Source organism: Oncorhynchus nerka, linkage group LG20, assembly GCF_034236695.1.
Source record: "Oncorhynchus nerka isolate Pitt River linkage group LG20, Oner_Uvic_2.0, whole genome shotgun sequence".
Classification (NCBI taxonomy): Eukaryota; Metazoa; Chordata; class Actinopteri; order Salmoniformes; family Salmonidae; genus Oncorhynchus; species Oncorhynchus nerka.
In genome coordinates, this window is record NC_088415.1 from 64,047,879 (window position 1) to 64,075,692 (window position 27,814).

The window sequence follows — 27,814 nt, forward strand, 5'->3', positions numbered from 1 at the left end:
CTAAGTGGACAGTTTGATTTCACAGAAGTGTGATTGACTTGGAGTTACATTGTGTTGTGTAGTGGCTTTGCTGGCATGCATATCAAATAAAATAAAATGGTGTTTGCTCATCACGATTTACATGCTAAAAATCACCACTGCTAGTTATCACACTAATAAACTGAGGAAAAAAAAGATTAATTTATTTCATGTCTGTGAATTGTGTATTTATTTCATGTTTAATGGCAGTTTAGGAATTACATTTGGAAAGTTTGTGCTAATGAAAACATTTCCAACTCAATAAATGCATAGGAATAGAACGTATATTACATTTTTTTTATTTCAAAGTACATTACATCTTGGAACACGCTTCAATGATTAAATACACATGAAATAAGAATTCCTTCACCTCTATTCAGTTACAGAAAACAAAATATGTATGATAAAGCTGTGTTGAAAACAAGTCATTTTGGCATGGTTTCTTCTCAGCTAGTGTTCCTTAAATTAACAAAAACAAACAAAAAAACCTAAGTAACAAAGAAAACAAGATGCCTCAAACTATTTAACACTAGAATACGAAAACGTAGCACCTTGTACCAGTCAAATATTGTTTTTTTACTGGTTTGTAGTGGATAAGAAGCGATGATATTGAGTGGGGAGACTCAAGGATGTGATAAAACAAATCATTCAACTTCATTGAAAAGGGTATAAAACACTCCAACAGCTTCTTTTGGATCGGGAAGGCAGACAGTGCAAAACAAAAACTTTGATCAGATTAAATCTCTTATCAGTGAAGGTGATTTGACTACTTTGATGTCAAATAGCAGTCTGTTGTTACACAAGCCTCATCCACAATATTAGAATACAATTCCCACTGTATATTTGATGCAAAAACATCACCAACCTGCCAAAAATAAATACTGTACATCACGTCCTGCTAAAATTACATACAATGGTTTCTAATAAGGAACTAACGCCAACCCTAAGGCACTGCTCAAAATAAAGCTACATAATAAACAAAGAGAAGTGAGGCAGTGAGATCTAGCTATGGAAACTGGCAAGTCACATGACCTATCATGTCTCCACAACTAAAACTCAATACATCAGTAATGACAAATGGAACACCAACAGCCAATACCAATTGTAGTATTGACTAGGCCTAAAATGTTACTGAAAACATTGACATTTCCCCTACTGGCTGAACTTTTACTGACCAGAGGTAACAACAACCAGGTACGCGATAGGCCCACAGTGTGGACGATAACAATACTACGCATGGTGATGCTATATGCACATTATACATACTGCGAGAGATGCCACTGAGGATGGGAGTTCCACTCACTATCCCTTTGAGACCCCGGCTCCACAGGACCTATCTAAAATGTAGTGTGATGCAGGTATCGATCAATAGACATTTTTATTTTCAGTCAGTGCAAAACGTTTGAGTCAATGTTAGCTTAGCATAGTTAGACTGATGACTACACTCACACCCCTTCGAAACACACATATAGAAAACAAAATGAAGAGTCGTCAAACACCTGTGCTCTCTAAAGTCTTACAGTAGTGGTGGATACAGAGATATACATATAGATGTGCTCTAGGTTACTGGATCAGCCGGGCATGGATAGCAGCGACGGAGCTTTTGTGTAATGTTTCAATAAGCAGTTCTGGCTACAGTAACAAGGATACATTTCTAGGGGTGATGGGTGGGTTACATTCAGCATTTACACACAAGCATGTTTGCTTTCCTTTGAGTTGTACTGTACTGATGAAACCACTAAGTGGTGCTAAAGCACACATGAAGGATTGTTTAATTTCGAAGCTGCATATCCAAAAATGTTGTGTCAAAGACAAAAACAACAACAAAAAAATCAGAAAATCAGTTTTGTTCAATGTTGCATGAGAATTACATCCAGGAAAATACATGCGTTTTACATGGGGCAAATTTAAGAATTAAAAAAATATATATTATTAAAATTAGATCCCAATCATATTTGGTATGAATGCATTTACTATAAAGATGAATTCTTAAGGAAAACAATAAATGCTAAATTAAATATGAAATACTAAAGATATTCATAACTTAAAGTAACTGTCCAGGGAAAATCTCACTCATACTCAAATAATGTTGTTGACTCGTACTATACTTGTATTTGTGGACAAAACATGCATTGAAGAGAGAAAAAAGGACTTCAAAAAACCCACATCAAACTATCTCAAACAGACCATTAAAAAATGTTTGCAATTTTGTCATAATACGATATCATGTTGGCGCATTGGCTGAGCTGGCCAATCAGCTGTCTATTTGCATGACCGGTATACACCCAAAACATTCTGTTGTTGGGGGTACACCCATACCACTCCAACACAGAAAAGCTGCTTCTTAACATAATTACTATTTTACTCATATTGTAATTAATTAAATAATTAATTATAGGTCATATCTCAGAAATCTGGACAGTTTAAATATTTGGGACGACAAAGGGAGAATTATCTTATTTAAAATGACATCTTAGGCTGTTCTCTGAGAAAAGTAAAATGCTGACATAGGATTAACTTACAAATAAAGTAAAACCACAAACTCAAACTGCTGTAATGACAATGTTAAGAACAGCCCTTATAATAAAAAGTTGACTTCTCGTGTGGACATTGGGGGAAGTGTTCCGTGAACAACATGTTGAGCAGTACATGCAAAATCAACAACACTTAATGATTTACTGTACATGATATGCAGCTCTGCCTATTCGTATCACTACCCACAACAAAGTAGTTACTGCCTGGGCAAATATGTCATCTTGATCTTCGTGCGTTTGTCAAGTAATACACCTCTGTTGCCAGTGGAGACAGAAGATTGGTGATCCTTTGATACAGAATAATCAAGTTATTACCTGTTAAATAATGTTTTAGGGTCACCAAGGACTTTAAAAAGAAGATAAATAACTTAATACTGACGAAAACATGGTATTAGGCCCATTAAAGTCATAGACAGCAGCTTTTAATGACATTATGTCCAGTTTAGAAATGTGGTTAATGAATCTAGTCCATCTGTAGGCTTTTGTCAGATTTTCTTGTGGGGTCCTATTGGTGACCTAAGTAGTAGAGTTGCAGCCTACTTCAGGTCACCGCATTACTTCGCATCTTTCCCAATCATTAAAACTGACAGAACATAAGACGCTAAAGTGTATTTACAAATGTCAAGCAATAATAAGTAATGGCCAAATACACCAATGTATAATTTTGCCCTCAACTTTCCTCATATAGTGAAAATGGTCAGGCAGCTAGTATGACAGACCTTCACTCCGTACTCTCTTCAGCACCAGGTAAGACACCATTTCCACCATGAGAAAGTGAACCCAGACCCACATTGTAAAACCCCCAGATGCACAAATAAAACATAAAAAAAAAAAATAAACACATGAAGAAACGCAACAAAAGTGTGACAGGTGTTGCTATGTTCCATGCTCAAGCCTGCCCTGCAAGTCTCCTGGCTGTGCATGCCACCCTTTCCCCGAGTTCTAAATACACACACACAATGCTCTTTCACACTCACACAAACACACACAGACTCCAGTCCTCTATGAGCAACATTTATACATTTTATAACAAAATGATGACATGGTGAGAGGGATGGAAGACAGGTCAGTTTCCCTGATGCCACAACAACTCCTGATGTGATAGGAGAGGCATGGTAGTGGGTTGGAGACTGAGACAATGGTTATCCAATGAGCTCTCCCAACTGCCGTGTTGTGTTACGTGATGTCATAATACTCGCCAACAAGATCATCTAAGGCCACAATGTTCGTCGAGAAAGGAGTGGAAACACTGCAAACGAAGAGGAGAAAAGACAATCAGCCACACACACCTTTTTTTTTTACGGTCGATTACGTAGTTGTGAGTATGACCTGACATTTCAGATAGAAATTTGAGTTATAGATCTGTCATTCTCATTGAAAGCAAGTGTGATAAGCGGTAGATCCATTCTATGTGCAAGATTTCTATGCCTCCCCTCTAAGTTTATTTTTTGCTTCTTTATGCTTTCGGTTATCAGCTTCAAACAGCTGAAAACTACAATATTTTGGGTTATTACTGGTTATAAAGATATTCACAGCAGTTTGCTTGTTGTATCACACAACCGGGCAAACATTTTAGAAACCAGGAAACGGCGGAGCTATTTCTACCTATTGCTCGCTTAAGAAAAGCAAAAACAGTACTACCAGATAGAACATTTCCCTACAAAATTAGCCTATAGGTTAGGGAGGAGTTTCTGTGTGTAGGAAATAGAGGTAAGATGGAACACACCCCTTTATTTAAGGCACTTTAACAACTACTCCTGGAGTCCTGTTTCGGAGTCGATCCCCTGTTGAGGACTTCCTCTTCCTCTGCATCTTCCTCCTCTTCCTCCGTCCAGCCTCCCAGACGCAGCGGGGTGGGCATACTAGACAGGTGGACTGCTGTGTGGCCGCTGTGCGTCTGCGAACCTGATTGCATAGAGGGTCGGCGTATAAGACAGTTGATAAACTGGATGTCATAACCCGACATGCTCCATCTGACTTAGCCAAGATCCTAAGTAAAACAGATTAATGACTGGTACGTACCCGTGTTGCTGATTAGATCTCTCATTGGCATTGGGTTCTGCCACTGGCCTGATGTCCTCTGGTGGGGGAGCGAGTTCTGTTGGTGGACCTAGAGACAGAAAAGGACACTTGTGTGTTTGTGTGTGCATACTAGGGCTGACCCCATTTAGTCGACTGGTCGATAGTCTGTTGGTGGACTGAGAATTGTTTAGTCGAACAGTTGCACAAATCTTATTTTTTTTATGGCACATCTTGATTGACGCCTGTTTCAGTGGACTAATCCGTTGGAGGCCGTGGAGATGGCATACCAGTATCACCAGTAGTACATTTACTGTTAATTCCCAGAATTTATCATCTACAATGCATGTTTGGTTAACGTTATTTCTGTTAATACAGCCAATATTATTATTAATATTATAGTCTTTTACAGTTCTCATTGTCAGGGTGGACACGCTGTTTGCAGAGGGTACAACTTAGGCTACAATTGTGAGAAACAAGTTTTGGTTAATTTCATTCCATTTACGAGCGGTCAATTTATTCACTGTTTTGTTTGGAGCGCTCCTGTCAATGAAGGAAGGATACACACCCGATTACGCACAGAAGTAAGCCTTGGCTGCCGGGCCTGCATGCAAATGTAGGCCTATAAATGTGCCCATTTGATAGTATTTCTGATCGTCTTAACTCACCATCACTAATGAGCTGCGGAGCTTCTAAGTAATCACCAAAAACAATACAGAAGAAAACGAAACGTGATGTTCTGGGCTGCTCACAGGCAGCTACACAAAAACAAGATCCCACAAACCACATATGGGAAAAGGCTGCCTAAATATGATCCCGATAGAGAGCTGCCTCTGATTGGGAACCATACCAGGCCAACAAAGAAATAGAAAACATAGATTGCCCACCCTAGTCACACCCTGACCTAACCAAATAGAGAATTAAAAGGATCTCTAAGGTCAGGGAGTGACATCTTCACCTCAAAACAGCAAGTAAAGGAGGTCTGTTTTTATATCCATTGAGAATGACAATAGTTCCTTAATGTAGCATACTTGAAAATATTTCCAGCTCTCTCCCTTTTGATAATCACCCAGCGAGAAAGGAAGGGGAAAAAAAGTCATGCTCTGATCCGGTGGAAACGTCATAAAATAGGCCTACCTGGTTACTTATTATCCCTTGCGCAAATAGCCTACAGATGTGCCTGTCCAGAGCTCACTGGCTCATGAAACTCCAGAACACTTTAATATTTTATACAATGTTTCAAGTTCCTCGCAGAAAGGTCATGCGTAGTCAACTGCAACGTTTTTATTTGTTGGCTTTATGTATGCAAATTTTACATAGTCCCATAGGGTTGCGCACAATTGGCCCAGCGTCGTCCGGGTTAGGGTTTGGCCCGGGGTAAACAAGAATTTGTTCTTAACTGACTTGCCTAGTTAAATAAAGGATCAATCAAAAAAATAATTAAACTAAAAAGTTGGCAATGGCAATATTTGATTAAGATTTGTATAATTTTTCATTTAGATATAATTTTTATTAAATCACATGACAATAATTGAGACAACTTTATTCTAAAAGAAATGAAACTGTTCCACGAAAATGTGCATATGACAATCATAACTGGCACGCGGATCGGTAGAAATGACAAGATAAATTGGCACTCCAAATGGGAAAAAGGTTGCAGACCCCTGGTATAGCCTATTACTGGCAACTTCGGGAGTGTAACGGCAGAATCTGCGAAGGCCAGAAGCATCAACGGGAGGTGGTGGTTCGGGAACAGGTTTCGGTGTGCTTAAAGCATCAGACAAGCTTAGTAGCCTACATATAGTTGATTTTATTAAAAACACATAGGCTGCGTCTGTATATGGAATAACACACTTATTAAAATTTCGACCAACCGATTGGTCGAAAGAACAGACTACTCTTGGTCGACCAAGATTTTTTTTTAGTAGAGGACAGCCCTAGTGTCCCAGTTAAATAAACATAAGGACCTTGAGGTCATCCCTTTGAGGTTACCTACCTCATGCATGTAAATAGCATGGAGACTCATCTCGGCCAAGGCAAACTCTGAAAGCATCGTCGTGCTCCTGATCCGAGAGTCACTGGCTGACATGCTGAGGAAATAACAACAAGCTATTATTAGCAAGCCTAAAAAAACATCTAAATACACTGTTATTCATCACTTAATCCACCCACTTTCAATTAACCTCAATATCAAATCAATAACACACTTTTGGCATGCAAGTATCCAATCAAGCAACACTTTTGTGTTATAGAACAACCTAAACATTGTGTGTCGTGGAGTGCATTTGCAGAGCGTGGAGTCTGTTTATCTACCTGTCAATGACAGTGCGGTCACTGCAGTACATGGTGCTGTCGGGGTGGGTGGAGGGCAGGAGAACATGCGAGTGGGATCGGCTGGCGTGGGGGAGCTGGGAGTGGGAGATGGACAGCGAGGCCAGGACACTGGCGGCGGCTGAGGCAGCCGTGCTGGGAGGGACGAAGCGGCGGTCTCGGCCGGGTAGGCCTGACGCGGTCAGAATAGGGTGGGCCAGGACACTGGCCAATAGGTTGTCAGGCTGGACAGGAAAACATAACCCAGAGATACAGAGGTCAGTATACAAGAAAGCTGACAAATAACACAACATAATGTAAGCCAATACTAAACAAAAATCTTGGAGAAATGACAATACATTGACATCATTGTTGGATGAAACCGTTTGAATGAGAGTTGGCGTGCTGATACAGAGTGTTGAGGCAAATATCTTCCTGTGTACTAACTGTGACTGACTAGGAATTGGTGGTGGTGAGTTAGTCACTCACTGCGTTGCCGGACTCGTTGGAGAGCAGTGAGGAGCAGAGCGGGGCCTCAGAGAGCAGCAGCTGGGTGGGGGGTCCTCCCTGAGCGTCCTGGTGCACCTTCTCCTTTAGATGGCTGATGAACACTGAGCTCTCCTGTGGGGGTTGCCAGTGGGGGTTCTTTATGGTGAAGTGCATCAGGGACAGCTCAGTCTTGCCGTTCTCAGCCTGCTGGTACACAGATGCCTCTGTCTGGCCCTCTGACATCCACTGAAAAGACAACCGGGTGGTTATACATCACTCACAGGAACTTTGCCCAACAAAAATATGAATTAACACCATTATACAGAAGTGGTCACTAATATCAGGACAACAACAACACACACAAAAGTGAAACTGATTTGTAATAGCATGTACAGTATGACTGATAACTTGGCGATATCTGACAATTAACCGCGTTAGTCTCTCATTTCAACACGCCAAATTACAAACGACGCGACAAATCTTTCCCAATACGGTAAACATCTCAAATGAGCGAACGGTAAAGCCGCAGAGGCGACCTGAACTCACCAGTGGGTTTCCGTGGCGACGGATGTCCATCTGTGCGAAGGAGCAGATATCGCCAACTCCGACCACCTCCACGGTGAAGTTCCTGAAGAAGTCGATGATCTCCAGGGACTTGTTCCTCAGGAGGAAGATGAGGATGAAGGGCGTGACGATGGGGCTCAGCAGCTCCTCCAGGATGAACACCTAAACAGACAGACAGAACACTGGTGAGTTACACTAGAAAGGGATTCGCATTGGGAAGATATGTTCAGACTTCAGATCCGCACGCTTTAAAAGGGATACTTTGGGATTTTGACAATGCCCTTAATCTCCTTCCCCAGAGTCAGATGAACTCGCGCATACCATTTATGTGTCTCGGTGATCGGTACGCAGGAAGTTGGAGGTAGTTGTGCGAGCCAATGCTAACTAGCAATGACTAGACGTTCTTGGGTGTCTGATAGCGTATAGCCTGCGCCATCCTTCATTGACGTCAATGAGAGAGTTGCGAGAACAGCGAAGCACTCGGATCTCAAGTCTGACTACTTTACATAGTGTCACTCAAACAAATGTTTAAAGTGCTGTAACATCAATTCATTCCTGTGTGGGGAGTGTCATATTATGGGGAATTCATTTGAATTGGAGTGTACATAAATAACTACTTACAATTAAAGCACTTGTTTAGGTATTGAGTCATTCAAATAAGTCAGCCTATGTTAAGCCCTTACATGTCTGTTACAAGAACAATTTAATCTCAGACCGTATGCCATAAAGCCATATAAAGTTCAGTAATTCCTTTCCATCTAAGGTGAAGTCAATGAGCCGTCTATTTACTGTCTGGCCCTTCTCACCCACCGCTTTGTACTGAAACAGCTGTGCCACCTCGTCCCGGGTCTCACTCTTGTTGGCGTTATCCCTCCAGTGGTCTGGCATGTAGTGGATGTGAGCCAGCACACACTGCAGCAGCTGCTCCGGGCACCACACCATGTGCTCGTCTGGGATGAACGACCTGAGAGGGAATATTCACACAGACGTCATCTCTCTTTTTCACACAACACATATGACATAGATCATGGACGGACTGGTGTTTGTGATTATACCCTGATGAAGACCGCTTGGCTGTCGAAACGTTGGAAATGAAACCTTTGCATCTGAGCTCCTAGAGTGTGCGGCTCTCTTTTATTTTCAAGTCTTCTACTCCGCTAGCCAGCACCTCGTCTTAATAGGTGTGTGTTTCTTTTTCTTCTAGATGTTTGTGGGTTTAACATAAGCTGAATTTCTTTATGGATAGACGTTCCCTAGAGCTCCCTCCCTTCTACCCCCCCTCGCTCATTCCTCATCAGATTTGTTAGAATTGGTGGAGTGGCAACCATATTCTGGAAACTAGGTTGAGCTGTTCCATACCAACTCATCCGCAATGGGAAGCGGGAAGGAACGACTTCTTTCAACAAAACACAACCAGTACAAGATCATCCCGAGAGGTCACCATTCCCCTGTGGATGCCATTTTGTCTCCTCACTCACCTGGTGATGGTGATGACCACTCCCAGCACGGTGATGGCGGTCAGGATATGCTGCACGGTCAAAACATCCTCGTCGTACACGGTCAGCGCGATGAGCACGGCCAGCACCGAGCCCGAGAAAAACGCCACGTTCTTGGCCAGCACGGTCAGCAGCGGTGAGGTGAACGAGTTCATGTACTTGGAGGTGGGCTTGTAGCCGCGACCCAGTCTGCCGTGCAGCTCGTGGTCCAGCTCGTTGAAGTGGCGCAGGTAGAGGCGGCCGTACAGGGACCAGCGGCGTGCTCCCAGACTCCCCGGCTCCCTCCTGATGACCTCGGTGTAGCTGAAGAAGGCGTAGAGCACCTGCCACACCAGGATGAAGGGGCAGAGGAGCAGGTTGGCCACGCCCATCAGAAGAATGACCCGGCTCAGCTGCTGGGCCAGCTCTAGACGGTTGCCTGCACGTTTGTACTTGGGGTGCAGGTTCCATTTGTTCTGGAAAAGCGACCCCGGACCCCAGAAGAGAATCAGCTCAAAGTTGTACTTGAGGCCCTGGGTGAGGAACACCAGATTGCCCAACAGGGGGAGCTGTAACTGTACAGGTAACAGGGACTTGTTGACCATGGCTACCATGTAGTTCTTGAAGCGCAGGATGCGGTGGTAGATGTCCAGCTCAGTTAGCTCCTTCTTGTGGATGCACATCTGCTGCTCCCGCTGCAGGCTGATCAGACGGTCCTGCACCTCCTGCCACGTGAAGTTACACAGCTCGCCCTGAAATGGCGAAAGGGCAGAGGTCAAAGGTGTTCAGAGGGACTCGTGAGTAAGGCGGGTGGGCACATTAAACATTTATCTTGGCGTCTTTTGAAACCATTGTAATCCAAGCAATCTTATTTTGCTAAAACAGTTGCTAAAACTACCTTGAACCAGTTGGCAGATCACAGTTTCATGAGACTGTGGGATCACGCCTTACCATTCTGATCTTCAGTGCTTTGATGTAGAACTGTCGGATCTCCCAGTAGTGGAGGACGTTGCAGAAGACCTTGATCATCCGGTAGACCCAGAATATGGCTGCCATGATGAGCAGGAAGATGATCCAACTGTTCTCCTGGATCCTACAGTGAAGAAAGGATGACAAAAGGGGGGAAAATGTATATTTAAGAGATTTGTGTTTTTGGTCCCTGTTTGACATCAGTGGTTCATTCCACGTAGTGGAAAATGCATGCGTGTGGGAAGATGGCGCGAGCCATTCATCAGCTGCATAAAGACAAGGTCAAAATCATTCATTTTCACCATTGATGTATGATCAAAATAACCATCTACAAATGAGAGTAAAGGAGCCTTATGAATCTGTTGCTTTTAAGACTCCTCCCGGGTGACCTGAACCAACCACATGCTGTAATTAAACTGTGGGGCCTGAGAGGTAGAGCTCTGCTACCCGACGGGCATGTTTTTTCATCAATAACTAGGGTAAGGGCAGGGCTCGGGTATCACTAAATTGGTCACTAACATTTTGAAGCGGAGTCATTTGCACGTGCTCTGCTGCACAGTAGACATGTCTGACTAAGATCATAACATTGTGTCAGAAATGCTTTAACCTCGTCAAATATAAGACAAGAGAGATTATTTCACAAAAAATAAGTTTAGAGATGACGAAAAGTAGCTAACAGCTAACTGCTGTCTCATGGCTCTTCATTAAGCGGAGCAGCCCAAGCGGCGCCGTTGCTATGGATACTCACAGATACTCATAGGATACTCACAGGCCGCCATAAGCTGAGTGCATGCAGAGTGACAGAGGAGCAGCTAACGGACTTACAAAATGGCGGAAGTTATTTCTGATTTGGCCTGGGTAGGGCCTGAACGTCGCTTGCATGGGTAGGGCTCGGGCTTAAAATTCATGCCCGTGCAAGGCTCTACTGAGAGGTATCTTCAGATACTGCACTCCTGTTCACAGTTTGTAGCTTGGATATGTCTCAGTAACAGTCTCTCCTGCGTATCAGAGAATTACTAAGAATCAGCTGGTAAAGTATCCCATTTCAAGTCACACACAGGTTATTATCTAGCTAGCCATCCTGGTAAACATATTCAGGAGAATAAACAAATGCAGGAGTTTAATTTTGAAATGAAAAACCAAATACAAATAGCGTTGTGACAAAGTTAGGCTACTTCCTGATTTGTGTGACATCTCTTTCATTTCAAGACCAACTCAATGATGAAACAGAGAGGAGTTGGGGGAAGCAGACTAAGTCAGTAGTTCTAAAATGGTGGGACATGCTGTTCCTGGGTTAGAATTCCTAGCAGTGGTGTGTAATCATCTTCTATATAAACACCCATTCAGTCACTGAAGTTTTTAGGGGGGGGTCTACTATAACCCCGCAGTCTAGGATTGTGTGCAGAATCAGATTAATGATATTGCAAAAGACAAGCAAGATGGTTTATCCATTTTGGAAAAAGATTTTGCTGTGGTGGGGTCTGGGTCTTGCTGCAGTACTAGGGGATGTCATGTGGTCCACAGGCTGCCTGCCCAGATTTCACAGTGATTCCTTCCAGCTACTGAGTCTCACCATTCAGGGACTATCCATTACATGGTTTTCCCTGGTACTACTCTGAACACAGATACACAAATAACCTGCTCCAGGAACCAGTCATCCACTACAGGCTGGCGGTGTTGCAACTTGCCTAGTGTTTACAAATGTTTTAGGAGAAGGCTATGTGAATACGCAGGGCTATAAATCAGTCATCGCAGGATAAATACTTAACTGAATCTATTTTTTATACTTAAATGTAGTATTTTGAAATAAACAGCTAAAATGTACAGTAGTTGCTAGGCTGTATAAATCCCATAGAGAATGCTCACTAAGCGCTAATGAGCACATTGCACGTGACTGGGGACGACAGGTAAGCTTCATAATGAAAAATAATGTCACAGGTGAAATGAAGCACGCAATCTTCTTTATCTCCTAACGTATTGCACAAGTTGACTGCAGGTACTTACTTAAAAGTAGCTACAAATATTCAAATGTATAAAAGATATTGAAAGAAATTGTTTCAACGCTGTTGACGGTATTGAAAAACCATCCCATGGCTGTTTCTAAATAAGCCAGTATGTTGCACAGAACTTAATTTCTCTTTCAGATATGTCTTTGACAGAGAAGTCATGACTGCCAAAGCTTTTGCTTGGTAGGCATAACTAACTAAGCTCTTCAACACAAGGTTTCTCAGCACGCATTACTCAAACAACTCAAATGACTCAAATTTCACTAAAACAGTAGCCATTCCCTCGGTCCATTGAACAGAATTAGACTTAAGTGCTCGACAGCAATCCAAATGAGTTCAATTAATGACCACTTTCAATTAGGTAATAGGAAATGACAATAATAAGACTGCCACTCAAAAGAGCTCATTTTACAATTAACATCTCTGATACACAACTAAATGTACTCATCATAATGTTCTGAGTGGAAGAATAACCCAAAGGCAATGTGAAAGTAGGCCAATGCTCTGTGCTCCACGAATGTGAGCCTATCTTACAGTAAAACCACATCTCTCACAAATCTAATAAGCAAATATTAGCCTCGGAATGACCGGTCAAAATTACATTATGCTGGACAAATTAAATCCCTTTTCTCAACCCTGATGAAGTTCTGCAGGCTCTTAGATTTATACCCTGGTATTACTGTGGCCTTGTCAATACACCATTTAAATGAAAAAGGATTTAGATTCTGACATTGGTTGTGGTAAGACAAGTGTACATCAGGAAAGTGTACATCATGCACTCAAGCACCTTCATTTCTGCCAGATCATGTACAAAAACAATAAACCTGAACTGGTAACAGAGATAACTGGGTAGACATTGTTAATGTTGTCCTCTAGCTGGAAAGGGCAGATTTTTATGGAATATCTACATAGGCGTAGAGACCCGTTATCAACAACCATCACTCTTGTGTTCCAATGGCACGTTGGGTTGGCTCATCCAAGTTAATCATTTGAAAAGGCTAATTGATCATTAGAAAACCCTTTTGCAATTACATTAGCACAGCTGAAAAGAAAAGAAGCAATAAAACTGGCCTTCTTTACACTAGTTGAGTATCTGGAGCATCAGCATTTGTGGGTTCGACTGCAGGCTCAAAATGGCCAGAAACAAAGACCTTTCTTCTGAAACTCGTCAGTCTATTCTTGTTCTGAGAAACAGTTTTATTGCTTCTTTAATCAGAACAACAGTTTTCAGCTGTGCTTACATGATTGCAATTAATTAGCCTTTTAAAATGATAAACATGAAATAGCTAACACAACGTGCCATTGGAACACAGGAGTGATGGTTGCTGATAATGGGCCTCTATGCCTACGTCTCCAGCTACGATAGTCATTTACAACATTAACAATGTCTACACTGTATTTCTGATCAATTTGAGGTTGTTTTAATGGACAAAATAAATGTGCTTTTCTTTCAAAAACAAGGACATTTCTAAGTGACCCCAAACTTTTGAAAGGTAGTTTATATATACAGTTGAAGTCAGAAGTTTACATACACTCAGGTTGGAGTCATTAAAACTTGTTTTTCAACCACGCCACAAATCTCAAAACTATAGTTTTGGTAAGTCGGTTACGACATCAACTTTGTGCATGACAAGTCATTTTTCAAACAATTGTTTACAGATTATTTCACTTCTGATTCACTGTATCACAATTCCAGTGGGTCAGAAGTTTACATACACTAAGTTGACTGTGCATTTAAACAACTTGGAACATTCCAGAAAATTATGTCATGGATTCAGAAGCTTCTGATAGGCTAATTGACATCATTTGAATCAATTGGAGGTGTACCTGTGGATATATTTCAAGGCCGACCTTCAAAGTGTCTCTTTGCTTGACATCATGGGAAAATCAAAAGAAATCAGCCAAGACCCCAGAAAAAAATTGTAGACCTCCACAAGTCTGGTTCATCCTTGGGAGCAATTTCCAAACGCCTGAAGGTACCACGTTCATCTGTATAAACAATAGTACGCAAGTATAAACACCAAGGGACCACGCAGCCACCATACCGCTCAGGAAGGAGACGTGTTCTGTCTCCTAGAGATGTACTTTAGTGTGAAAAGCGCAAATCAATCTCAGAACAGCTGCAAAGGACCTTAATGAAGATGCTGGAGGAAACAGGTACAAAAGTATCTATATCCACAGTAAAACGAGTCCTATATTGATAAAACCTGAAAGGCCGCTCAGCAAGGAAGAAGCCACTGCTCCAAAACCGCCTTAATAAAGCAAGACTACGGTTTGCAACTGCACATGGGGACAAAGATCGTGCATGATCGTGATGAAACAAAAATATAACTGTTTGGCCATAATGACCATTGTTATGTTTGGAGGAAAAATGGGGACGCTTGCAAGCCGAAGAACACCATCCCAACCGTGAAGCACGGGGGTGGCAGCATCATGTTGTGGGGGTGCTTTGCTGCAGGAGGGACTGGTGCACTTCACAAAATAGATGGCATCATGAGGCAGGAAATGTATGTGGATATATTGAAGCAACATCTCAAGACATCAGTCAGGAAGTTAAAGCTTGGTCGCAAATGGGTCTTCCAAATGGACAATGACACCAAGTATACTTCCAAAGTTGTGGCAAAATGGCTGAAGGACAACAAAGTCAAGGTATTGGAGTGGCCATCACAAAGCCTTGACCTCAATCCCATAGAAAATTTGTGGTCAGAACTTAAAAAGCGTGTGTGGGAAAGGAGACCGACAAACCTGACTCAGTTACACCATCTCTGTCAAGAGGAATGGGACAAAATTCACCGAACTTATTGTGAGAAGCTTGTGGAAGGCTACCTAAAACGTTTGACCCAAGTTAAACAATTTAAAGGCAATACTAATTGAGTGTATGTTAACTTCTGACCCACTGGGAATGTGATGAAATTATTCCCTCTACTATTATTCTGACATTTCACATTCTTAAAATAAAGTGGTGATCCTAACTGACCTAAGACAAGGAGTTTTTACTATAAATAAATATCAGGAATTGTGAAAACTGATTTAAATGTATTTGGCTAAGGTATATGTAAACTTCCAACTTCAACTTCATACGCGCACACACACACACCATCTATTAACAGGCTGACTAAATTGCAAAATAAATGTAGAAATCTATATTATTCCATTATTGCACCCACACTGCTCAGGCGTGCCAACGAGTGTCTGCGTTGGCAAGGGCTAAAATATAAATCAGTTCTATTTGTGCCGCAGATCGCACTGCAAGTCATGCCTCTCCCATCTCCTCATTGGTTTATAGAAGCAGGTACCCACGTGCCATCTCCAAAATTGGTCATACCCACATGGGTGACTGAAAGACGAACGAGGTCAGTGGCGGTAATGCACCTCATTTATTAAAGTTGCCAATTGCAATATAAAGTAAAGATAAGAAAAAGTCTAGAAGGAGGAGATGACTAGAAACGATTCAATTCACCGTTTCATGTTTGGATTAATTTTTGGAGTAGAGGACCGTGTGCATTTCAGGTGAAATAACAACTCAATGTTTATATCCCAGGACAAATTAGCTAGCAACAGCAAGCTAGCTAAACGGGACAAATTAGCTAGCAAGTGCAAGCTAGCTAGCTAAATTACCATAAATGTTTAATGCTTTTCGACCTATCCCCAAATTAATGTAATTGGTTCAGAGTTTGTTTTATTATTTTAACCTGCGTGTCGTGATCACGTTTGGTGTGGGGGGACAAAATAAATTTATGCACTATGGCGCGCAGCCGGTTTGGGTTCCATGTAAGACAATACTGATTGACGTACCTCTCAGTGCACTGCTGGCTTGGTAGGATGGCATCAGGCAGAGTGACCTTGTTTCTGTCCAGGGGGTTCTGGCCAGGTCCTGTATGGTTCACTGCCCGATTGGCAAACAGGATATCATACTCCACACAGTTGAACAGGAATGTTGTGAATGTGACCACAAACAGGAACTGACTACAATAAGGAGTTTGAGATTTTGGGGTTAAACATCAGCCGATATAAACTTTGAATATTGTCTTAAAAGTAAAAAATATCTTACAATAGCATGAGGATTGTAAATAAATCGATATACTTACAAAAGTTCAAAGAACTCTGATAACATCATACAGGCAAAGCCATTCTTCTGATGGAACTGATAGATGTGGAAATTCAAGTAAAGAAAAACAAAGAATTTAAAGGGAAATTCCATCTCATAACATCAACATCATATTCATTATCTCCAACACCATACCAGTGTCTACATAAGTGAGGTGTCTACATATGCGTTTCTATAAAGACAATAAGGTCCAAAAATATGCTTCTCTGTAACACCACAGGGTAGGATTTAAAAGTAAAAAAGACAGTTATTTTTAAAACCTGCAATGAGCTTAGCCAGAGGGAGGGTATTTTCTTGCTCTCCACGTCACCGCAAATCAAACATTTTCAAAATCACTTGTTTTTTATGTTTTAACTTTGATATCATCATGTAGAATTTTTCAATTTGATTATTTTGTACAAAATGTTGAATTTCAGCATTTTGACATATGTAGACAATGATATTGTGCTGGAGATAATGAAACAGGTTGAAAAGTGGTGGAATTGCCCTTTAAAGTGTTGTCACACCCTACAAAACATTTACTCTGAAGTAACCTTTGATGCTTAATCGAATAATAACAATGCATGTTTATTTTTTAAGTAGACCTAATACAACCCATGGAGAAAGAAAAAAACAACAACAAAGCAACTTGAAGTGAACCAGTCTGGCATCAATATCATTAAAGTACAGAGCATTTGATCTGGAAGAACACACATAATTGAAAGTTGTTCTCCTGAGGCAAGTGCCTAATTTAAAGTCACTGCATCATAAATTGCATTTGTATCTAGCGACATCATACTGCCTGGATTAGATTAAGCTGTCAAAACTGTGTCTGAAATTGCTTCTTTATAAATTAGATCATTAGGTGACAGTACAGAAACACACATTATAAAGCTGCAATTTTAAACATCACCTTGAAAGAAATTCTTCTTTGCAACCCAATAAGCCACAGCATATACAGTGTCTTTCGGAAAGTATTCAGACCCTTTGACTTTTTCCACATTTTGTTACATTACAGCCTTATTCTAAAATGAAGAAAATAAAACAATTTCCTCAGCAATCTACACACAATACCACATAATGACAAAGCAAAAACAGGTTTGTAGAAATGTTTACAAAACATAAGTATTACATAAGTATTCAGACCCTTTGCTATGAGACTCAAAATTGAGCTCAGGTGAATCCTGTTTCCATTGATCATCCTTGAGATGTTCCTACAACTGGATTGGAGTCCACCTGTGGTAAATTCAATTGATTGTACATGATTTGGAAAGGTACACACCTGTCTATATAAAGGTCCCACAGTTGACAGTGCATGTCAGAGCAAAAACCAAGCCACGAGGTTGAAGGAATTGTCCGTAGAGCTCCGAGACAGGATTGTGTCGAGGCACAGATGTAGGGAAGGGTACCAAAACATTTCTGCAGCATTGAAGATCCCCAAGAACACTATGAACTCCATTATTCTTAAATGGAAAAAGTTTGGAACACCAAGACTCTTCCTAGAGCTGGCCGCCGGGCCAAACTGAGCTATCGGGGGAGGAGGGCCTTGGTCTGGGCGGTGACCAAGAACCAAATGGTCACTCTGACAGAACTCCAAAGTTCTTCAGTGGGGATGGGAGAACCTTCCAGAAGGACAACCATCTCTGCAGCACCAACAATCAGGCCTTCATGGTAGCGTGGCCAGACAGAAGCCACTTCTCAATAAAAGGCACATGACAGCCTGCTTGGAGTTTTCTAAAGGCACTCAGACCATGAGAAACAAGATTCTCTGGTCTGATGAAACCAAGATAGGGAACTCTGATTGCCAAGTGTCACGTCTGGAGGAAACCTGGTACTATCCCTACGGTGAAGCGTGCTGTTGGGATATTTTTCAGCGGCAGGGACTGGGAGACCAATCAGGATCAAGGCAAATATGAACGGAGCAAAGTACTGAGAGATCCTTGATGAAAACCTGCTCCAGAGTGCTCATGAAAACCTGCTCCAGAGTGCTCAGGACCTCAGACTGGGGCGAAGGTTCACCTTCCAACAGGACAACGACCCTAAGAACGCAGCCAAGACAATGCAGGGGTGGCTTCGGAATAAGTTTTTGAATGTCCTTGAGTTGACCAGCGAGAACCAGGACTTGAACCCGATCGAACATCTCTGGAGAGACCTGAAATTAGCTGCGCAGCAACGCTCCTCATCCAACCTGACAGAGCTTGAGAGGATCTGCAGAGAAGAATGGGAGAAACTCCCCAAAAACAAGTGTGCCAAGCTTGTAGTGTCATACCCAAGAAGACTCAAGGCAGTAATCACTGCCAAAGGTGCTTCAACAAAGTAAAGGGTCTGAATACTTATGTAAATGTGATATTTAAGTTTTTACTTTTTAGGAAATTAGCAAAAATAAATAATTTAAACTGTTTTTGCTTTGTCATTGTGGGGTATTGTGTGTAGATTGATGAGGGAAAAAACTATTTAGTCAATTTTAGAATAAGGCTGTAACCTGACAAAATGTGGAAAACGTTAAGGGGTCTGAATACTTTCCGAAGGCATTGTATATTGCCAGAGAAACATGTTTTATCACAACATTTGTTAAAAGGATATTCTTGTGAAAAAGTTGTCCAGATTCTTGATATGGTGCCATGAGTCTGCAAATTAGGGGTGAAAAAAAGAGATTCAAAGAAACCATTACTTTTTCCCCCCTCAAAAAAAACAGCAACAACAGGTTTGATCAGGTATGAATCGAAGGAAACAACAACTTTAAGTGAATCTAGTGCCTGTACTTATAAGTGATTGGGGGGGAGGGGGGAAATCGATAGTTACATATAGGGATACTTATTTTTGATGATACATTGTATCATTTTGACAATATTGCAATATTATTTTTGTGCTAGTTGGCTGTACCTGCATCAAAACTCCAGTATTTTGCCTTCATACTTTGTCCTCCATTTTCTTTTTAAATTGGAAGACAATTTGTTTTCAGCACTTTTATTTCCATGACTGATCAAAACTCATTTTGTCATGGCTCTCGTCCCTTTGCAGCAGATACTGTATATGGTGAGCAATATGTTTGGAACATCGGATCACAATACATATAGAATTGTGAGAATCGTAATGCATATCAGCACCTAAATATCGAGATAACATCTTATCGCAAGGTCCCTGGGAATTCCCATTCCTAGTGCTTATAGGAAACAAGAATCGTGCCATTACTGTGTCATTACAAGAAATCACATTTCTCACCAAATCATATTGTACCATAAGATAGCGTTATGTCTAGCCCTGATAGCTAGGACAAGATATGTTACTAATATAACTGGTACAGTACCTCTCAGGCCCTCTGGCACATGTACTAATAGGTCCTCTTCCCCGTGAGGTGAGTCCTCCTCAAAGTCCTCAATCCGTTGGTACTCCTGGTAGGTTTCTAAATTGGCCATAGTGCTTCACATTCTCCCTGCACCTTCTCCAACAGGCAAGTTGGGAACACACACACACAGTGTTATTGTGACGTTGGTTTTCTATGCAGTTGCTACCTAGTTAACAACATTAGTTTAAACGAAATCAGACAGGTGAGGGGGATTGCTAGGTAGTTACTATACGTTAACTATTATGCTAACGTTATCTAAATAACATTACATACAATGTGGCGTTGAATGGTTACCTAGCTATAATCCAGCAAGTAGCTAGCTATCTAGCAAGGTATGTAGTTAACTGTTCTTACCTCTCTCAGCTTATTTTCTTGCTAGTCAGTCAGCCAACGTTTCTCGTTTATCCTTGACTGTCTTGACGTAACGCTGATACGGTACCGTTACGTTAGCTATGTGGCTAGCTAGCTGTTGTTCCCTTCTCGGTCCATTCGCTGGATTCTGATTTCAAGTGGCCTGGATTAAATTCTACGTTAATTGTCGCGCTATTTGCTAGAATATCCACTGTTATATATATATATATAACTAATAACCATTTAGGGTTGATAACTATTGATAACTATTTATGGTAGATTATGGTAGCTAGCTGGATCATTTGAGGTGGGCTTTCACTGTTCTGTCTTTCACAAACAAACCTCAACAAAACATCATTTGACGTCACTTGGTTTTAACGATCGTCACTTCCTCAAGACGATTTCCCCCCACTCCCCTTTTCACAAATGGAAGACAGCATCGTTGCCAATGATGATCAAGAATGAGCAATACATTTTTTTATTTAAAAAAATCAGATATGGCCATATTGTTTTTCGTGACCAAAGTGCATGTTTTGTTATTATTGCCATATACCGTAAACTAGATGCATTCTGGGATAGTGTCAACATGGCAGCCTGGGTGTTGTTCAAGCTTGTAGCCAAAGAACTAACCCTGTTGTACACTTCTGAGCAAAGTGCTCAGTTTATTTGCATTTTGTTACATTTCCGTGAACAAATGTTTCAACACCACAGCAACACAAGATTTATGGAGACAGCCACGTTAGGACAACTTGCTAGTCGACTAATGCCGGTAGTCAGCTGATCAGGTGTGTAATCGTTAGCCAAACACGTGCAAAAAAAGTTTCTATTGCACAAATTCAGGTAGGTTTTTCCCCGGTTTCATTCAGTTTGCTTCCGTTTAAGAAACGTTTGCAACATAATGGGCGTAATGAATACGCCCCTGATGAATTAGTCCACCTCTGTCCAAAGTACTAGTCGTTTACTGTAAAAGGTGGTGGTAATCGACCATCCAGAAGTGTCCCAATGCACTTGTAAGATTCACATTTATTTGACCTTTATTTAACTAGGCAAGTCAGTTAAGAACAAATCATTATTTTCAAAGACTACTGACTAGTAGTTCTCTAGTTTAATCTGTTAATTTTTATTTTTAATTGTACCTTTATTTTACTAGGCAGGTCACCGAGAACAACCCCGCCCTGGGCATCGACTGTCTGCACCTCAACACCAAATTCTTATTTTCAATGACGGCCTAGGAACAGTGGGTTAACTGCCTGTTCAGAGGTAGAACGACAGATTTGTACCTTGTCAGCTCGGGATTTGAACTAGTCCAACGCTCTGACCACTAGGCTACCCTACCATCACAAAATAATAAGTGTAATGAGAAGCCCACCACATAGCTGTTAAGCTCATGTTGTCCATGTTTGTCAAACTTGCACAATAAAGATAGCACTACAAATAGTACAGGTTGTTGTAAATTATACATGTAATCACCCAGAAATTCATTTTAGTGGGGTTTTATTTTTGAGAATGAACCCTTACAGGCCATGCTAGTCATTCTCCTTTGAATAAAGGTTGAATATTTGAAACCTAACATTATGGTTTTCGTTTCAGATCACGGCTATACACAACACAATTAGCCAATGCAGGCAACTTCTCTGGACAGCCTAGTAAAGCTGCTGGACATATCTGGGGTCTGGCTCAACGAGCAGTCCGCAAATCGGCCTGCCGGACGTCAAGACTAAGGGGCAGTGCTGAAGTTCATCCTGTCGACTGGCATATCCTCTGGGAGTTTGTCAAACCCCAGCTCTTTGCCCTTCTTGGTGCTGTCATGGTGAGCAACTTGACACGACCCTTACAAAAAAAGATTGCAGTAATTTTGCAGTGTAACTGCAGTTACAGTGCAGTATAACTGCAGTTCAGTTATTCTGCAATTACTGCGTCCAAAATACCACAGTCAATTGCAGTTTCTGCACAGTTTCAAAACTGCAATCTTTTTTGTAAGGGTATTGGACTGTAACATGTAGGCCAAACTCCAGTGGTCGTTGATCTTATTTTCCTAGTGTGTTGAAATGTTGAGTGATTTCAGACACCTCAATTGGAATGGAATGAACCAATCCTGTATTTTTTTCCCCCAGCTTGCTTTTGGTGCTGCCATCTTGAACACTCAAATTCCCCTGTTGGGCAATCTGGTGAACAGAGTGGCATGCTACATGAGAGAACATACTGGGAATTACATGAGCGATGAGGGAACCTGCTCTGAAGTCGCTGATCTCCAAATAAGTTGTCTATGATCTAATTTCAGTGTGTCAAATCAGAGGGCATGTTGCCCGGTCCTCTGGCAGTCTCTATGGGGGTGCCACAGGGTTCAATTCTCGGGCCGACTCTTTTTTCTGTATATATCAATGATGTTGCTCTTGTTGCGGGAGATTCCCTGATCCACCTCTACGCAGACGACACCATTCTGTATACTTCTGGTCCTTCCTTGGACACTGTGCTATCTAACCTCCAAACGAGCTTCAATGCCATAAAACACTCCTTCCGTGGCCTCCAACTGCTCTTAAACGCTAGTAAAACCAAATGCATGCTTTTCAACCGTTCGCTGCCTGCACCCGCACGCCCGACTAGCATCACCACCCTGGATGGTTCCGACCTAGAATATGTGGACATCTATAAGTACCTAGATGTCTGGCTAGACTGTAAACTCTCCTTCCAGACTCATATCAAACATCTCCAATCCAAAATCAAATCTAGAATCGGCTTTCTATTTCGCAACAAAGCCTCCTTCACTCACGCCGCCAAACTTACCCGAGTAAAACTGACTATCCTACCGATCCTCGACTTCGGCGATGTCATCTACAAAATGGCTTCCAATACTCTACTCAGCAAACTGGATGCAGTTTATCACAGTGCCATCCACTTTGTTACTAAAGCACCTTATACCACCCACCACTGCGACCTGTATGCTCTAGTCGGCTGGCCCTTTCTACATATTCGTTGCCAGACACACTGGCTCCAGGTCATCTACAAGTCCATGTTAGGTAAAGCTCCGCCTTATCTCAGTTCACTGGTCACGATGGCAACACCCACCCGTAGCACGCACTCCAGCAGGTGTATCTCACTGATCATCCCTAAAGCCAACACCTCATTTGGCCGCCTTTCCTTCCAGTTCTCTGCTGCCTGTGACTGGAACGAATTGCAAAAATTGTTGAAGTTGGAGACTTTTATCTCCCTCACCAACTTTAAACATATGCTATCTGAGCAGCTAACCGATCGCTGCAGCTATACATAGTCCATCGGTAAATAGCCCACCCAATTTACCTACCTCATCCCCATACTGTTTTTATTTATTTACTTTTCTGCTCTTTTGCACACCAGTATCTCTACCTGCACATGTTCATCTGATCATTTATCACTCCAGTGTTAATCTGCTAAATTTTAATTATTTGCCTACCTCCTCATGCCTTTTGCACACAATGTATATAGACTCTTTTTTAAATGATTTTTTATATATTTTTTTCTACTGTGTTATTGACTTGTTTATTGTTTAATCCATGTGTAACTCTGTGTTGCTGTCTGGTCACACTGCTATGCTTTATCTTGGCCAGGTCACAGTTGTAAATGAGAACTTGTTCTCAACTAGCCTACCTGGTTAAATAAATGTGAAATTAAAAAATGTAATTAAAAATTTGAATTTAACTGTAGATTGAAGAATCTATATCATGTCAAATACATAGTAAAACATATGGTCATGAAATATATTTGCTGGTTACAGCGTCCTGCTTTCTAGGGAAGGGGAGCGAGTAGCAGCAGACATGGGTAAGACCCTTTTTCAATCTTAACTCAGGGATACATACAGTTGCAGTTATTTCTCTGTTGCAAGCAGAAGGTAGAATAGACCAGTTCCAAGACATGGAGTTGGGTGACTGACTAGATGTCACTAGACCGTCTACCTACTGTCCAACTATCAGTCTTGCTAATGCAATAGTTCCGTTGTTGTTTCAGGCAAAATGTAGCCTTCTTTGATGCCAACAAGACTGGCATGCTTGTGAACCGTTTGAATGTTCAAGTCTTCCTTCAAACTGGTCGCCGTTTAGGTATGGCTGTGTACGTATGAATTTATTGGATAATTAAAAGTAGTAGGCGACTCCAGCTGGAGACAAGATTTACATACATTAGAAATCATTGAGGATAAGAACACAAAGGCCAGAGTCTTATTTCCATTGTGGTCCTTCAGTGCCTTCGGGAAGTATTCAGAAGCCTTGATTTTCCAACTTATTTTTTACGTTACAGCCTTATTCTAAAATGGATTAAATATATATATTTTTTACAATAATGACAAAGCAAAACAGGTTATTAGAAATGTTTCCAATGTATAAAAAACAAAAACATTTACATAGGTATTCAGGCCCTTTACTCAATACGTTGTCTTGGCTGTATGCTTAGGGTCGTTGTCCTGTTGGAAGGTGAACCTTCGCCCCAGTCTGAGGTCCTGAGTGCTCTAGAGCAGGTTTTCATCAAGGATCTCTCTGTACTTTGCTCCATTCATCCTTGCCTCAATCCAGACTAGTCTCCCAGTCCCTTCCGGTGAAAAACACCCCCACAGCATGATGCTACCACCACCATGCTTCACCGTAGGGATGGTGCCAGGTTTCATCTAATACATTACTATCCATCTAGGATTCAAAGGTGATCAGTTGATATGGCCATGAGAAACTATATCCTAACGCTTTTTCCAGTTGGTGAGAGCCCTCGGCTCTGGGGCCCGTGTTTTCGAGTACTTGTCTTTGGAGCGTCCATTTCCACGGACGGGGTGCAGCCGCATCCCTGACAAATCTCTGACAGGATGGGTGTACTTCATGAAAGTCACCTTCAGGCAAGACCATGTCAGAAAGATAGTATTAACACAAAGACAGACACACACATTATTTGTATCAGTGAGTGCCATTTTTTTCTTTGTTTTTCTTACAGTTACCCAATTGATACCTGGCCAACAGATCCTGAAGAACTTCAACCTCATCATCCCCCTCTCTAAGACTGTCGCTATCGTTGGAGAATCAGGAGGAGGTAATGTCCCATGCGTTTCCATGGAAACAAACACTCAATTAATCTGATTACATAAACAAAGGGCCTATAATGAGATTGTAGAAACATTAGTCTGAAAATAGTATAATTATGTGGAACCTAATGATATATTTATGAAAATTATGTGATTAGTTATGGCTCTCCTACACTGCTATGAAGTCTACAGTGGCCTCCTTGCTGGAGCTTTCCTTTGACCCCAGCAGTGGTGTGATCATGTTGGATGGCCTGGATATCCGGACACTGGACCCATCTCAGAGGACAAGTCATTTGATTCATCATTCAGGTAAATATCCTACTGTAATCTACACACACAGCTGTATATGTTTTCTAGTGCATATGAGGATAGTTTTTTGGGGGGGATTTGTTCTAGGATCTGTCTTCAGGAGCTGTTTTAGTACGCTTAGTTGCTATCCTCAGTATGACATGGCCTTTTAATGTGATTTTGTCATAACACTAAAAACAAAGTTACTTTGTGTACATGTACCTCCCATGCTTGCAGGACACTGTGCTGTGATGGAGAACATTTTCTTTGGTAAGCGGGGGCTACTGATGCTAAGGTCATTAATGCTGCCAAGCAGGCCAACGACAACCGCTTCCTCACAGGCTTTCCAGAGGGATTACAACCCTGTGGTGGGTAAGTGACAACACATTAGTGAGGAAAAAAACATAGATTTTTGAGTGAGTCTCCCAGAACGGCCCAGAACGTTATAAAGTCCTGATTTATTACAAGTCTATACCACTCTAATAAACCCCAGACTCACATACTCAATGCATTCCCCTTTTCTCAATCAATCAATGAAATGTATTTATAAAGCCCTTTTTACATCAGCAGTTGTCACAAAGTGCTTTTACAGTAAGTGCTTTTATTTAATATTGTATCTCTGTGGACACACAGGTATCTTCTCTTCCTAGGCTGGAATTGCTGAGCAAAGGAGGGCTGCTGACATCATCTGCAGGCAGAGATCAGAGGGATAGATGTGAACAGTACTTTGCAGCGCTGCCAACTCTCACTTGATTAGCCGTGAGATAAAAGCACGCATTTGACCCACTTTTCACGCTCTCTTATATCTCACAAATTGTAAAGTACTGCTTTTATTTTTCAAATTTGTCCATTGTATAGTCAGCACGTTAACTTTTCGACTGTGCTCCAAATTCTTTTGAAATCGGAGCATCTGCGCCTGCAATTTAACATCAGGAGCGGAATCTCTATCATTGTACTATCATTGTCCTGTCTTGCCACAGCACTGTGAACCGCTTCCCATTGAAGCATATGATTGGTCTAGTTATGTAAAGGATCAAGGTGATTGGATGCATGTTTTAAAGAAACACCCCTCAAGATTAGAGTGGAGCTGAATGGAGAGAGAAAATTATCTACTGAGTTTATAAAACTGCTGTTACTCCCGTTTTATGGCAGAATGCAGTCTTCTGACAGCATGTACTAAAGTCGAGTTAATCCACACTTGCATTAGTCCCCTCGATTGGTGATTGGCATTTAGGCTGTGACAACAAAAAGGCAGCAGACAGACCTACAGTATGTTTTAGCAAGGAAGTTTGGTAGGATGACTTGTTTTGTAATTATGAAAATCATTTTGTCAAACCAGATTTTGAACCCAAACTTGTAAGTTTGATTCTAGAAGGGCAACGTTAAATATAAAATAATTTGGGTAGAGTGTAGGGGCAGATTAATGTCATATTGTCTTCAGGAGATTTTATTAGCTATTTACTTAGTTTAGTCTGATTCAATAGAACAATTCTCATTCTAAACAATGAGCTAAAATATTGGGTAATTACTGTGCTTGTCAGCAAGAACACTACTGTTATTCCCCACACTTATTTTAATATTCCACTAATCACATATTTGAAATCTGATATGACGACAGTGCATTCGGATAGTATGACTTTTTCCACATTTTGTTACCTTACAGCATTCTTCTAAAATTGATACATTTGTTTTTCCTCTTATCAATCTACATACAATACCGCATAATGACAAAGCAGAAACAGGTTTGAATTTTTTGGGGAAAATGTATTAAAAACTGAAATATCACATTTACATAAGTATTCAGACTCTTTACTAAGTACTTTGTTGAAGCACCTTTGGCGGCGCTTACAACCTTGAGTCTTCTTGGGTATGACGCTACAAGCTTGGCACACCTGCATTTGGGGAGATTCTCCCATTTGTCTCTGCAGATCCTCTGAAGCTCTGTCAGGTTGGATGGGGAGCATCGCTGCACAGCTATTTTCAGGTCTCTCCAGAGATGTTCGATTGGGCTCTGGCTGGGCCACTCAAGGACATTCAGAGACTTGTCCCGAAGTCACTCCTGCGTTGTCTTGGCTGTGTGTTTAGGGTCGTTGTCCATTGGAAGGTGAACCTTCGCCCCAGTCTTAGGTTCTGTGTGCTCTAGAGCAAGTTTTCATCAATGATCTCTCCATACTTTGCTATGTTCATCTTTCCCTCGATCCTGACTAGTCTCCCAGTTCCTGCCACTGAAAAACATGGTGCTGCCACCACCATGCTTTACCGTAGGGATGGTGCCAAGTTTCCAACTTTCCACCTGAGAACAGGGATCAATTCCTACTTCCAA

General features: G+C 41.5%; 1 protein-coding gene and 1 long non-coding RNA gene across 6 annotated transcripts; one reads left to right on the forward strand and one right to left on the reverse strand.

Annotated features, from left to right (window-relative positions):
• Positions 1–301: 301 nt before the first annotated feature.
• On the reverse strand, positions 302–20,515 carry LOC115102953 (autophagy-related protein 9A-like). 2 transcript variants are annotated; one of them, XM_065005679.1, is made up of 15 exons: positions 20,172–20,515; positions 19,779–19,910; positions 19,053–19,098; positions 16,473–16,535; positions 16,180–16,350; positions 10,361–10,502; positions 9,413–10,161; positions 8,745–8,898; positions 7,917–8,096; positions 7,371–7,616; positions 6,885–7,126; positions 6,568–6,661; positions 4,575–4,662; positions 4,279–4,457; positions 302–3,801 (listed from the first exon to the last, which is right to left on the reverse strand). In XM_065005679.1, exons 2-14 carry the CDS (start codon positions 19,885–19,887, stop codon positions 4,297–4,299), a joined length of 2,445 nt encoding a protein of 814 aa, XP_064861751.1. In that variant the 5' UTR covers positions 19,888–19,910; positions 20,172–20,515; the 3' UTR covers positions 302–3,801; positions 4,279–4,296. The 2 variants fall into 2 exon arrangements, with proteins under 2 accessions (XP_064861751.1, XP_064861750.1); XM_065005678.1 differs by having other exon boundaries at positions 19,779–19,913.
• Positions 20,516–20,595: 80 nt separating this feature from the next.
• On the forward strand, positions 20,596–27,287 carry LOC115102954 (uncharacterized). Of its 4 annotated transcripts, none has more exons than XR_010460212.1 (8): positions 20,596–20,953; positions 21,759–21,978; positions 22,283–23,963; positions 24,884–25,020; positions 25,116–25,211; positions 25,362–25,512; positions 25,729–25,863; positions 26,125–27,287. It is a non-coding gene; the product is annotated as an uncharacterized LOC115102954 (long non-coding RNA). The 4 variants fall into 4 exon arrangements; XR_010460214.1 differs by having other exon boundaries at positions 25,389–25,512; XR_010460213.1 differs by lacking the exon at positions 24,884–25,020.
• The last annotated feature ends 527 nt before the right edge of the window (positions 27,288–27,814 follow it).